Source organism: Humulus lupulus, chromosome 6 (assembly GCF_963169125.1).
Source record: "Humulus lupulus chromosome 6, drHumLupu1.1, whole genome shotgun sequence".
Classification (NCBI taxonomy): Eukaryota; Viridiplantae; Streptophyta; class Magnoliopsida; order Rosales; family Cannabaceae; genus Humulus; species Humulus lupulus.
Window position 1 is genome coordinate 208,157,690 of NC_084798.1, and position 15,912 is coordinate 208,173,601.

General features: G+C 36.3%; 1 protein-coding gene across 1 annotated transcript; it reads left to right on the plus strand.

Moving 5' to 3' along the window:
- Window positions 1-14,768: 14,768 nt before the first annotated feature.
- On the plus strand, window positions 14,769-15,646 carry LOC133783058 (RING-H2 finger protein ATL56). The gene has a single exon (XM_062222588.1). The coding sequence runs from the start codon at window positions 14,900-14,902 to the stop codon at window positions 15,419-15,421; it is 522 nt and encodes a 173-aa protein (XP_062078572.1). The 5' UTR covers window positions 14,769-14,899; the 3' UTR covers window positions 15,422-15,646.
- The last annotated feature ends 266 nt before the right edge of the window (window positions 15,647-15,912 follow it).

Consider the following 15,912-nt stretch of genomic DNA (forward strand, 5'->3'; position numbering starts at 1 on the left):
TGATTCTTAGCAGTTACCTAGTCATAATCAAATATGGGATTCCATCAATAAAATAAATCATAAAAAGGTTTATAATCTAAAACTTCGCTCCCGGGACCAATCCTGTGCTCTTGGGACATCCAATCCACCTAAACAGGGTAGTGGAACCATCCCCCGAGCCCCTAAAGTCATCCCGAGCCCTAAAAATAGGTCTTGCTGAAAATGACCTAGCGTTGGGGCGCTGCCCCAAGTTAGAGAGAACCCCATTCTCTCATCTGCCTAGCGATGGGACACCACTGACAGACCAGAAAAATTATGGTCTTTCTCCCCTGCGATCTCCCCTGAATACCAAGCTTCAAAATTAACCAAAACATCATCCAAACCTATAATTTAACCCCAAAACCTCAACAACATCTCAACCTCATCAAAACCCAAGTCCAAACACAATCAAAACACCAACACAAACCCAAATCCAAGACCAAAACCCCAAGCTAAGAACTAACTCAAAAACAGAACAAGAACTAGAAACTTGAACTGAAACCTTACCTCAATCACGAATTAAACCCCTTACATGTGTTGATCACAAGCCTAAACTCTCAAGCTTCAATCTTCAAGCTTGAATCCTCAAATTGTTCTTCAAAATTTCAAAGGGAAGGAGAAGGAAAAGGATGATCGTGGGCGAGGGGAAGGACTCTGTTTTTGGCTGTCTAAAGCTTCCTTCTACAACCATCTATTTTAAACATATCCTAAGGTCAAATGACCTAAATTCCCCCAAGCCTATTTATTTCCTTTTTAAGCCACCAAGGGCAAAATCGTCAATTCCCGACTATCTCGGTAATTATAATCAACGTCCTCAAATTCCTGTTATTCCCAATATTCTCAAATACTAATAAATCATATCCCATTACCGTATAATTCCCGGTAATAAAATAATCATCAAATTACCCAAATCTACATGATAACGTGGCCTCATCCATAATTCAGCAACATGCATGAAAATATACAAATATACCCCCAACAGGCCAAATTACCAAAATGCCCTTAAAATGAAAAGTGGACCCGCATGCATGCATTTATCATCATATAATAATATAACTCACATAATCATGCATATAATCATTTAATTGTATAATAAATAAATTATGGCCCTCCCGGCCTCCTAATCAAGGCCCTAAGCCTTATTAGGAAATTTGGGTCATTACAACTATCCCTTCCTTACAGAAATTTCATCCTTGAAATTTATCTGAACAACCCGGAATATCAATCCCGCATATCTAATTCCAATTCCCAGGTTGCTTCCTCGACCTCACTGTTACCTGTATAATACCTTAACCCAAGGTATAGCTTTATTTCTCAAAACCTTGTTCTTTCTGTTAAAAATCTAAACTAGCTACCCTTTACAGGATAACTTAACTACTAATTCCAGATCCTCATAACTCAACACATGAGTCTCGTCTAACACATTTTTTCTCAACATGGAAATATGAAATACACTATATACGCCCGACAGTGCCAAAACTGAGGCCAACCCAAAGACAATTTGACCGGTCCTATCTAGAATTCAAATGGTCCTACTAATCTAGGGCTCATCTTGCTCTTATCTCCTCGCCCATTTCCATGGTGGTATCCTAAGGAAGATACAGTCTTCCACTTGGAACTCCATGTTCCTGCATCTCAAATCAACATAACTTTTCCATTTACTCTGAGAAGTGAGCCTCCAATCTCTAATCTTTTCAATAGGATCATGAGGCTATTATACCAAGCTCAGGATCCAGATATAATATCTCACTCATCTCATAAGGTGCCCCCCTCCAATAACTTGACAACTCTCTTTCTAATTTATCATCAGTCTGAGAATAATGAATTGTACTAAACTCCAACTGTATACCCATTGCCTTTTGCAACCTTTCTCAAAACTTGGAAGTAATAACAGAGTCCTCATCTAATAAGATAGACCTCGAATTCCATGAAGGCGTACTACCTCTCTCACACAGAGGTCTGAATACTGATCAACTATATTACTCATCCTTACTGATAGAAGTGAACTCACTTTAAATACTGGTCCATAATGACCCAAACCAACTCATGCTGACCCACTAACCTGGGCAGCCCCACCGCGGAACCCATCGTGATGTTTCCTTACTTCTACAATGGAATACTCAAGGCCTACAATAGCCTTACTGGTTTCTGATACTCTGTCTTGACCTGCTAACAAGTTAAGAACTTCGTCATGTATTCTATTGTGTCCCTCTCCATCCCATGCCACTACTATAAAGCTTTCATATTCTGGTACATCTTCATGATTCTTGGATGAAGAGAATAAGAGGTAGTATAAGATTCATCCAGAATCTCCTGTTTATTCTCAGTGTCCATCGGATCCCAAGTCTGATCCATTTTGACCACAATAAACTTATACCTGACACTGCATAATTCTTAGCTAATCCAGCTAAGACATTGCCCATACTCCTTCCCCTCTGTGGGTCACTTAACTGTTTTTCCTTTGATCATCTCTACCAAAGTGCCCACCAGTAACTCTACTCTAGTTCTGGTCATATCATTCGACTATCATAATGCATAGGCAATCACTTTTTCCATGTCACTGAGGTGTTATAACAACCTACAAACTGGTTCTGATCTGTAAGAAGACTCATAACTCTTCCACAAAATACATATAATATCATGCCCGTCCAAGGAAACTCCTACCCTCTGAAGCGCTCCTTGACCTTGGAAAATCTCGAACTAAGAGTACACTACAATACCGTCGATCAAGACAATCAAAAATCCAATTTAGATAGTCCTTGATTACTCTGTTCATTTAATCCATCAAAATAACTCAACATTAATTAAATCCTCAAATCATAACTCAACACTCTCAATGCCCTTGTCTGATATAAAAACAATCATCTACATATCCTTCTTCCTGATCTTCAGCTGGTACTAACCAAATCAAAGATCCAACTTGGAGAATACCATCTTACTCAATAATTGAGCATTTAGTTCTTACAGCTCTGCTGAAGCCATTCAATACAGTGCTCTAGACCTGATTCCGTCCCCAACACCAATCCAATTACCATTCTATCTCTTTGTGTAAATGTAATGTTGACGAATCCCTTGGAAACATATCCAAAAACTTACTTACTAATCCAGTCTATCCTGATCCCACTGGCACAACCTAAGTGGTATCCACCACACTAGCTAGGAATTATATACATCCTTCTACAAGCTCTAAATATAGATGTCATAAACATACAAGATCCATGCACGGTGCCAGCTACCATAAGGGTTTCCCACTTTCAAACCCAAGAGTTACTATCCTTTCCTTGCAATCTAGCATTGCCCCCACATACTTGGCTAACCAATCAATATCCAAGATCATACTGAAGTCATCCGTAACCAACTCTATCAAACTAACTGATGAGTCCCTTCAACAATAATCTAACTCATCTCAACATATCCATGCAATCTACATATCAAATCTATGCCTTTCTATATGCAACAAAGTAAAGAACAACATGGCACCAAACTAGTCAGCACAATACAAGAATCAGAACTAGAAAGTTGACCTACCACCCCTGAGGAACCGGCCTCAGTCTCAATCTCTGATTGCCTCGGAACGAACACTCGAGCTGGAGTCGAGCTGTCCACCCCCTGTGGCTCATTCGTCCTTCACCTTGGGTAATCCTTCTTGAAATGCCCAACCATTCCACAAAAGAAACATGCCTTTGCTCAGCATTCTCCCAGATGGCGCCTCTTACATCGAGTGCATTCTGGGTAAACTTTCCAATCCTTGTCCTTGCTCGTACCAATAAATTGAGGTATCACTGCTTGAGCCCCGTGCTTTCCGGCACTTTCATTCTCAATCTGATTTCATGTGCTCTCAACAGCAAGAGCCTTCCCTACCACTTGAGCATAGGTAGAGATTTCATGCACTGGGGCGACTCTGATGCCCTGAGCTATACTGAGATTCAACCTCAAGATAAACCTTTCCCTCCGAGCTACATCTGCGGGTACCATATCAAAAACAAACTTGACCAACCCAGCAAATCTGTTAACATAATCGGTTAATATTGCATTTCCCTGAACGAGGTTCATAAACTCATTCATTTTAGCAGTCTTGACTGCATCACAGTAATATCTTTTATTGAATAGCTGCCTAAATTCTTTCCAGTCCATCACAGCTGTGTCTCATGTCTGGTATACTACTTCCCACCACGTCCGGGCATCATCCCACAATACATATGTAGCACACGTTACCCTATTGTGACCTACCACCCCCATATTGTCGAGAATGGAACTGATCGTGCACGTCCATTGCTCAGCTTTAAATGGATCTAGGCCTCCCTCAAAGACTAGAGGGTAATACTCCTGGAATCTTCCACAAAGAAATTCCCACCTGTTCTCAACCCTAGGCTAAGCTAAAACTGGTGCCACTCCAGGCATAGCAAAGGAATAGGTGTTCCCTGACAAATTCTATTGTTGTTGCTTCAAACACCTAATCTCTTCCTCTTGCCTCTACAATCTTAATTGCATATCTGTAAACACCTGCTGAAAATTCTTAGGGGCAGGTGAAGAACTCAAACCCTGGCTGTAATTCCCAGCCTCGGCATAACCACCACTAGGTCTCATTATTTGCTTTGGATACATACCTGCTGATTGAATCTGCAGTCAATAACTTGACCCATTAAACATGATGAGCATATTCAAAATCCTTCCCCACGGGAACAATCTCACCACACTACATTCACAAACATTGCAGTGTTAAAAACATGCACATGGCATTCATACATCAACTCATAACCCTTGTTCTTCCAACATACACACCATGCCTCCAACTCCAGCATGAAAACAACACATTCATATATATATTCACATAGGATGTAATCATATAATCATATTAATAGTCATGAGCCAGGCTCTATCAGAATCTCATGCTCCCTAATACAATATGCAGGTAAAGCATTCACATTCTATTTAAGCAGTTAAACACATAACTACAGATATAGTTACCATGCCCTGAGTGAAGCTATCTTTAATGACGAGTGTACATGCCCAGTTTGTCTTCAGGAACCCTTAACCTTGGCTCGCTCCGATACCAAGTTGTAACGCCTTAATACCCAGGGACCGTTACGGTGTGCATTTTAAAACAATGTTAAGCTTACTAATCGATTCATTTGGCCATAATTGTGTAATTAAGTATGATTAACAGTTTAGGGTTAAAATTTTTGGTTAAGATACAACGTTTCACTAAAATGTTTACTATATACATTGGGATCCAAAAAATATAATTTAAAGGTTAATTACAATAAAATATTTACAACCAGCCGACCTAAGCAGCAAAATAGGGTTTAACCCTAGTTCCTCTTTAAACTCTCGGTCGTGGCGATCGAGCAGCCGCATATGTACACATCGTCACCTAAGCTCTTCAACTCAAGGATGGTCCAGCATTATTTTGCCTTTACCTGCACCACATAGCACCCGTGAGCCTAAGCTCGGCAAGAAAACTCAATATGCTCATGAACAGGTAATAACATGTTGCTAAATCATAATAGGCATGCCTAGCAATAATAGCCATATTCATGCATGCAAATAAGTCCAAATAATGATTGTGGGCCCTGCCCTTTGTATAGCTAGCTTATGGGCCTTGCCCGTATAGATGACTTATGGGCCCTACCCTTTGTGTAGATGACTATCAAGTCATAATGAGAATAAATGGCTAATGTGTCCATCTAAAATAAGTGACAATTAAGTCACGCACTTGGGATCTGCACCCTAATCAGATGAGTGAATAACACTTTATGATTTTGGTAATCATATTGGGGCTTGTAGCCCTAATCAGATGAGTGAGTCACACTTTGGGCTCCGCTCCCTAATCAGATAGGTGACAAAAGAGTCACACTTTGGGCTCTACACCTTAATCAGATAAGTTACTGATGAATGAGTCACGAACTTGGGCTCAGCACCCATAGCCATGTGACGTTGCAGTCACCTAAGCCTTTTGGCCCTGGCTATAAATAACTAGCCTTTAGACTAGACAAACGCTTTTAATTTTCATCGAACTTGAGGTCGGTCAAGCATTAATGTTCATGATGATTTATTCAATGCTTATGTCGATTAGATCTAATCATTTCATCTTGTGTTGAACACATCAATGTTGTTCTTGATTCTTAAGCCAATACCATACGACTTGTGTCGATTTCTGACTCATGGGTCAGTGCCATACACAAGTAAGCAATGCAACCAAGCATATATCATATGTCAAATATCCAAATGTAGGGCATTCAACATGCTTACTTAACAATCACTAGCATAATTATGATCACGCACATTTACAGACATTCAAGCTCTGATCAATCTCATATTCAATATTCATGGCATGCCCTAATCACATGTATCTCATGCATCACATACTAGGTGCAGTTTTCTCACCTTTGGTTCGAGCGAGAAATAATAAAAGAACGACCCTTGAGAACAACCAATCCTTTGATTCCTTAGCAATTACCTAGTCATAACCAAATATGGAATTCCATCAATAAAATAAATCATAAAAAGGTTTATAATCTAAAACCTCACTCCCAGGACCAATCCCGTGCTCTCAGGACTTCCAATCCACCCAAACGGGGTAGTGGAACCATCCCCCGAGCCCCCAAAGTCATCCCGAGCCCTAAAAATAGGTCTTGCTGAAAATGACCTAGCACTGGGGCGCTACCCCAAGTTAGAGAAAACCCTATTCTCTCCTCTGCCTAGCGATGGGGTGCCAGAAGTGGCGGTGGGGCGCCACTGACAGACCAGAAAAATTATGGTCTTTCTCCCCTGCGATTTCCCCTGAATACCAAGCTTCAAAATCAACTGAAACATCATCCAAACCTATAATTTAACCCCAAAACCTCAACAACATCTCAACCTCATCAAAACCCAAGTCCAAACACAATCAAAACACCAACATAAACCCAAATCCAAGACCAAAACCCCAAGCTAATAACTAACTCAAAAACATAGCAAGAACCAGAAACTTGAACTGAAACCTTACCTCAGTCATGAATTAAACCCCATTCAGCTGCTGATGACAAGCCTAAACTCTCAAGCTTCAATCCTCAAATTGATCTTCAAAATTTCAAAGGGAAGGAAAAGGAAAAGGATGATCGTGGGAGAGGGGAAGGACTTTTTTTTTGGCTGTCTAAAGCTTCCTTCTACAGCCATCTATTTTAAACATATCCTAAGGTCAAATGACATAAATGCCCCCAAGCCTATTTATTTCCTTTTTAAGGCACCAAGGGCAAAATTGTCAATTCCCGACTATCTGTCCTTAAAATGATTGTTATTCCCAATATCCTCAAATACTAATAAATCATATCATATTACCCTATAATTCTCGATAATAAACTAATCATCAAATTACCCAGAGACTCACCCAGAGCCTGGTAAATAACCTCGTTATGACCAAACTGCTAACTTGCATTCAAAGATCGTCTCATGCCGAATAGCTCGAACAAATCTACATGATAATGTGGCCTCATCCATAATTCACCAACATGCATGAAAATATACAAATATGCCATCAACGGGATAAATTACCAAAATGCCCTTAAAATGAAAAGTGGACTCGCATGCATGCATTTATCTTCATATAATAATATAACTCACATAATCATGCATATAATCATTCAATTGCATAATAAATCAATTATGGCCCTCCCGGCCTCCTAATCAAGGCCCTAAGCCTTATTAGGAAATTTGGGTCATTACATCATTGGTCCTCTGAACTACCTCAGGACCCAAGTATTTATGTTCACCCATCTCATCCCAGTGAATATGTGATCTGCATTTACCATACAACATCTCATAAGGAGCCACTCCTATAGTCGCCTCGTAGCTGTTGTTTTAGGAAAACTAAAGAGTTTATCTCCTCGAGTGAAAGCCATGTTATCGACGACCAGATCGGTTGTGAGGAAATACTCTTGGAAGTAATTCCCCACAATGAATTTATAGGTTATATCACTCAGGAATGTGCGACCAGATTCTTGGTGATAAAAATGGAAGAACCACGTGTTACTTTGGTTGGGGTTGGATTTGAGATCGAACAAGTAATTAATCTCGTGAGGGGTGGGCACATGCCACTTTTTATCGTTATACAAAATATAGAGTATTGAAAGACTATATCTGTTGGGGTTATTTGAAATGGAGCGACCTCGAAATAATTGGCTACCCTTCAGAAAAAGTCATGCTAGGGAAGAATTGCCCCCGCTTCTATGTAGTACCTCGACCAGGCACTAAAGGCATCTCCGAGCACGTTTGCCCTATGGTTAGGTGTAGGCTTATATAGATTAATCTCAGGAAGACGCTTGGAGGGGCGATGTACCAAGGTACATCTGCTCGTAGGCCCTCGTGTGGACGAGCCTTAGGTTGGATCTCTAGTGGCGCAACCCTTGAGGGTTGAGGGTCGTATAAAGGACCCTCAATGTTTGTTGTTGGCTGCCTGGTAGGTGAGTTTGCGGTTTTTCTTTTTCTCTAGGCAATATGTTTAACACGACCCATGTTTGATTTTTTCTTTGGAGATTTTCGAGGAAGGTTCGTCGTAGGAATTGGGGGTGGTGCTGAAGGCTTTGGAAAGGGCAAAGAAGGTTGTTCCTAATCCTCGAACAGCAGAGCAAGGAGATCGTTGTCTATTGGTCTCTCACCTCCCCAGGGATTATGCATGAATATCTGAGAAGAACAAAGGGGAAGTGAGAATCTACGACCAATAGAGAAAGAAGAACAAAAAGGAAAGAAAAAAAATGATAACACTGCTGGTGGATAAAAGTTAAGCTTTTATCCAAGCAGTAGCATCTTGATAAAAACACGAAAAACTTGCGAGCATGTTGGAAAAACGGATCGAAAAGTAAATGTGAAAAGTTTTTTCGAAAAAACTTTTCAACTTCGTAAACGGGCGGGAAAAGCCCAGTTTTTTTTAAATACCAAAAATCAAAAAAAATTTCTTCGATTTTGTGCCCAAATCAGTGACAATATGCCTAAATACCATTCCTAAACATTATTATGTGCCATAAATTGCCTAAAATCCCTATTTTATCCCATAAATCCTATGCATTTTACCCAAAACCGATTACCCTCAAGAACATGCAAAAAACAATTATGAAAATAGACAAATCACATCCAAAATGCAGGAAAATTTCTACAAAATTAGTAGGATGGGTTCGAAAACTTACTTGGAGTAAAGATTGGTGAAGAAATCACGAAGAATTTGCTCGAAGTTGCCTGAAGATGCCTCGGATCGCACTGAAATGTTTGAAGTTCTTGGAGGTTTTTTCTGAGTGTTCTTGAAGAGAGATAATGGTCGTGTAAAAGTGGAATGAAGGAAAAAGATGGGTATTTATATCGGTCAAGGGTATCTGACGCGTAATAATGAACTTTGAGGGTTATTGCATGGGAAATAACAATAACCGTCAAATCATACTTGGGAAACCGAAAACGTCATGATTACTTTCCTTTTCGAGAAATAAGTACAGTCGGATATGACGGGTTAGCAGGATTGCTGGTCGAGTAGGTTTATTAAATGTTGTTCGCATTAAAATAAACTCAGGAGGCAAATGTTTCACTAAATATTTGCATGATGATGTGGCATGTTTAAGAGGCACATGAGCGGCACGTGGTTGTTATTAATGAAAGCCTGGTCGACCGACGACCAAAGTGTCAAGAGGAAATTAAAGCTACTCGATAGGTCCAAGGAATATGCTGAGCAACAGGAAAAGAAGGGGTGCAGAGGCATACGACTAGAGCTGCTCGGGAAACCGAGACAAACGCTCAGAAACAGTTATAAGATAGATATTTCTGAGATATTTAACTATGTTAAATGTAAATGGCATTACTTATATTATTATTTTGTTATGCTTGTAACGCAATTTAAGGACGGCCCATATGTACATCCATGAGCCTTAAATAGAATTCATTTATTTCAAGCGCAATATTTTGTATTCAAAGAGAAATAATGTTTTTATTCTTAGTACTTGTATCTAGCTTTGAGACTTGTGAAACCCAGTGCACTCTTATTCGCTAATCACAAGTTTTGAATTTTTACATCAATAAAACACTAAGTAGACGTAGATTTTTACTATCTCTAGGCTAGAACAAATATATAATCCTTGTATCGTTTACATTCTTACATTCAGTTCTATAATTCTTATCGTTTTTCGTGACTCCGTGTCATTGACTAAATCGAGGGTCAACAAATTTTAAGTTATATTAATATAATTATATATGAAATGAAAAATTAAACCAAAATGTTGTTTATGATTTATATATAATATGATAATTTTTTTAATAAAAATTAAGAATATGTATATATATTATTATAATGACATTTCATAATATTTAAATTTATATTAATATAAGTATTAAATATCTAGTTTTATACTAAATATTATTATAATATTTGAATTCATATTATATATTATTATCATAATAATATTTTATAACATATAAATTTATATTAATATAATTATGAAATATTTAGTTTTGTATTATATATATTATTATAATAATAATATTTTATAACATTTAAATTTATATTAATATAATTATTATATAGGTAGTATATTAAATATTATTATAATAATAATATTTTATAATATTTGAATTTATATTAATATAATTAATAAATATATATTTTAAAATTAAATTTAAAGATACATTCCATTAAATATTTAAAATATTTCATTAAAGTTAATAAAATAAACCTTTAAAACCAAACATTTTCATCAGCTCCATATTTTTTATATTGAAAATATATATATGATTGTGTACAATCCTCGCTCAAACAAAAATTGTAAATAATACTTTATAGTAATCTGAAATGAATATATAGAGACTTTCGGTTGTGTGGCATGCTTAAAAATGTTCACAAACTAGTTTGTGGTTACATAACACTAAAAATAATTTGATATAAGATCTTAAATTGATTGATTATCTTATTCTCGAATTGTTTAGTTTAGTTTAAAACTGCAACACTTGTTGCAACTACACATTCGTACGTAGTTATCCAAAAACGCAAAACCAAAACAAACGGCTCAAAACCTGGACTGTACCTGACCTGACTTGTTCAAAAATTTCACTATATTTACTCATAATTAGAAAATAAAATAATTGATTTAACTTTAGTGAAAGCCTATACATGTATAATGTATTATTATCCTTTTGTTTTGAAAATAAGAAAACGACTTTGTCAAAAATAATAACATTGATAAAACGACATTTCTAAATTAAAAAAATTAACGAAAATGACAAAAAGAAAAGGTCATTTTTTTCTCAATAAAATAAAGCAAAAATTGTTATTAAAAACCAAAAATAAAAACAAAAACGAAGCATGCCGAACATAGCCTTAAGCTGCACCGCCAATCCTATCGTGGATCAATTGATGATCTAAGCAATGGGGGATCGACGCGTGGCACTACCTCCCGGAGTTTTCAGTGCTCGATGAACCCCAACGGTCACACCTTGATGATGGAGCCCTGATAAGATGGCAGTTATTTTATCTAAGTCTTTGCTGTTCCCGATGACGAGTGAAGACTTGGGGGAAAATGTTATTTTTGTTTTCTGCATACGACAATGTGGCATAAATCAACATGTCTTTTAGCTTTCTTTGGAAGTAAGAGCCTAATATGTGAGTTTCATTCTTGTCACTCCCGTAGAAGATATTAGGCTAACGGTCAATAAGAGCCATCTCTCGAGAACCTAGTCGAGAGGTGAGCTTATAGAGCTTCTCGAGCAGTGAACAACTTGTCAAAACACTAAGAGCCCTTTCTCCGAAAAATGAGAACAATTGCCAAGTGTCAACCAGGGAGACACTTGGGACCATAGTATTGGTATTAATTTGAATAAAATTAGGGACACAGTGGAAGGAGGTGGTGGGATTTAAAAAAAAATTATTAATACCGAACCAGGATCAATACATGTATCTATACATTAAATCAACACACAAAAAGAAAAGATTACCTCTTGTAGCCTATCAAGAGTCACTCACATTGCATTCTTCCAAAGTCGTTCTTCAAACACACAAGGACGTGTGTGAGCACATAAGATTCACTAATTTGATTATTTAGGTTCTCTAGATGTTTTCAACAAATGAAATCTAGGGAGTTTGGAGAAGAGAGAAGACTATATAGAGGACTAGAAATTTTCAGGTTTAGAAAAATTTCTATCGATACTTTTGATAGTCTGAATCAATAGACTTAAAAGGAATAGCATCTTTTTATTCTTATAAAGATAATAAAATAATTTTATTTTCTTTTAATTTAATTAACTCTAACTGATCTGTTATATCTTTATTTTAATAATTAAAACAATAATTAGATGACTAATTAAATAAATAATGTTTGAAATTCAAAATTCAAACCCAAAGGACACATGACACTGGTTGTTTCGTCACTCACTTTGCGGACAGTGAGTGGTGTGTGCCACTATTGTCTCCCTAATAATATTAATATTATTTCAAAAATAAATATTAATTGATTCAAAATTAACATTGTCTTACTTTATCAGTTTGAATCATTATCTTATACTAAGATAATATTAATACAAACATTGATTAATAATAGTTTCAACTAATATAAAGTTTTTTAAATAAAAACTAATTAGTCTATTAATTAATTAATTACACATAGTTATCACTTAGCCCGAAAAAGTAATTACTTTTCAATTTAGTCATTTTCTCCAATTAATATTGTCTGTGACATCTTTTCTTTTTGACAATGTAGGACAAAGGCGACTCGGGGACCATGGACCTCTAATAAACTAGACTATTAATTAAACTCTTTAATTAAGTAATCTTATTTATTAATTCCATTATTAATCTACTATAAATATGAAATTGCACTCTTAGTAATTATAGAATTATATTTACAAAGTATTCTTTGCGATACATTGATATAATCAATCTATGTAATTTTGTACTCCATTTATTGGTTCGTTAATTAGAGTTGGTCAGTAATTACCGTTTTATCCTTCTAATTACCACTTGTTCCTTAAGTATCATTAATTCACCAATGAATAATTAATCTATAATCATATTATAGGTTTGAGCTCAATAAATTTTCAGTCCCAAAATTAACCCTTAAGGGAACCAATATTCAATCCGTTAGGAAAGCATGGATTCCAATATTGTAAAATCATGTTCTCAGCCATTCATGATATTGAATCTCCAAAACAAAAGTCATTAGCCTCATTATATTAAGAGACATTAACGAATGAATCAAAAGATCCAATAAACATGAACATGAGTTCATGATAACTCAGGAATTAGACTTATCTACAAATGATCATCTTTTAAGATAAAAATTAAATCTTTATGACAAATGGTAAGTTTATAAATCAATTAATTCACATTGTCCTGTCATATATAATCACAATTATATAAAGTACATTTACCAAGATGTCTATCCACATCATTAATCTAAATCTAGATTACTTGCTTCTCATATGTTTAGTAAATCGTACTAGCAACTATTCATTAAAGATTATGTACTTTAATATGATACTGACTATTTTATTCATTATATATAATCTTAATTCTTTCGTATGCATACAAAATAATATTTTCATAAATGTATATGAAATTTTCTAATATGTATATATGCATTATTCAAACAATAATTTCAATAATCAAATATAATAAAATTGTACTTTTATTTAAATCAATAAAAATGTATTTTCACTTGTTTTTAAGGCACTAACCCTAACTCACAGACACCTGTCTGACACCTAGTGGCGGTAGAGATCGTACTGTCGGTTCCATACAAGCGGCAAAAAAAGAGGTCTCATGACGCAATTTTACATGGAAAAACGTGCAGCTACCATTTTGATAGTAGCAAGAAACACTTTTCCAATAAAGTAGTGAACTTGACATCCTCGTATTAGGCCTGCCAAATATCTACGAGGGTCCTACCAACTTATTTAATGTTTAGGAAATCTTTATTTATAGATAACTAATCACATAATGGGAAGATTTCATTGTAATCAAGTATCATTAATGAGCTTAATTCCTTCAGCCACCTGTAAATAGAACTAGAGCATCACTTATAAAATGATCCCTAACTTTTAGTATATGCAAAAAACATTGTCTGAATTCCAAGAGAATTTGAACTTTGCAAGTTTCTCATCCTCAATATAATTAATTCCTGAACTAGGGCTAATTTATAGCTTGAATCATGTAAAATCGTATGATTTATGATTATGTATGATACTTGCTAAAAAAAAAATGTAAATAATACTTTATAGTAATTTGAAATTAATATATGGAGACTTTCGGTTGTGTGGCATGCTTAAAAATGTTCACAAACTAGTTTGTGGTTACATAACACTAAAAATAATTTGATATAAGATTTTAAATTGATTATCTTATTCTCTAATTGTTTAGTTTAGTTTAAAACTCCAATACTTGCAACTACACATTCGTACGTAGTTATCCAAAAACGCAAAACCAAAACAGACGGCTCAAAACCTGGACTGGACCCGACCTTGCCAAAATTTCACTATCATTATTTGTTTTCTACCATATTCTATCAATGTTTATTCATATTCAAATAATTAGAAAATAAAATAATTGATATAACTTTAGTGAAAGCCTATACATGTATAATGTATTATTATCCTTTTGTTTTGAAAATAAGAAAACGACTTTGTCAAAAATAATAACAATGATAAAACGACATTTCTAAATTAAAAAAATTAACCAAAATGACAAAAAGAAAAGGTCGTTTTTTTCTCAATAAAATAAAGCAAAAATTGTTATTAAAAACCACAAATAAAATAAAAACGAAGCACACCGAACACAGCCTTAAGCTGCACCGCCAATCCTATCGTATCATCCAAAATCGCAGAGATTTCTTATTCTTCTCAAAATTCCGCCATTGAAATCCCCCCAAACCTCGCCACCATGCCTCCAGATCTTCACCACCACCACAACAACCATGCCGTACAATCGCCATCGCCGAAACCGAACCAGAAGGTTCTCTCCCTCATCCTCAAAGCCCTCATTATGATCTTTATAACCTCTCTTTTCTTCCTCTTCGTCGGAGTCGCCGCCATTCTCTTCCTCTGTCTCGCCGGAGGGGCCTTACATCGTCGCCGTCTCCGAGGCGGTGAGCCCCGGCTTCCGAATTCCTCGCGTGGATTCTCGCCTCGGGACCTAAGGTGGCTTCCCCAATTTCGGTGCCATAAGGGAATCGAGGGCGAGTGTGTGGTCTGCTTGGATGGGTTTAGGGAAGGTCAATGGTGCAGAAGACTCGTCGCTTGTGATCACGTCTTTCACCGGAGGTGTCTTGATACGTGGTTGGTTAAGGTCCCGGCTTGTCCGATTTGCCGGGCACGCGTACGGTTGGATTTGGGTGATACGGCGTCGTCTTCGTCGCTCGATTTGGCTGAAGAGGCTAAGCAGTGGTGGGGATTTAATGGGTGACACCGGATTTGAGGGTTTGGTTAGGCATGTAAGTTCTGCTAAAGCTTTGGAGATTTTGTATAATATGTTGCTTGGGTTTTTGATCTAATGTATAGTAGTGGTAGGTTCTAATTTGAATAAGAATTGCAGCATGTTTTTTATGCTTATTTCTTTTTCATATGATCATAATTATAATTTCCTTTCAATGGAACTTAATTGCTTAAAAATGGAGGAATTGTTGCTGTACATATATGTTTGTCAATTATATTTTCTTCAATTGTGTAGCTATCAGTACTAGCTGAAGATTCATTTTGAAGAATAACCCAGATGTAGCTATGTATGAGTTTGGCCTTTTAAGATAGCTATACTGCTTTAAGTTAGGATCTTTAGGAATTTCAGTGTTTAAAGTTGTTGGCTTCCAGAAATTGCAGTTGAACAGGACCAGATTAAAGTATTAGTGATGTCAGTAGCAAATCTCCCTGAGTTTCTATTTTCTTACTGATTTGTAGTTG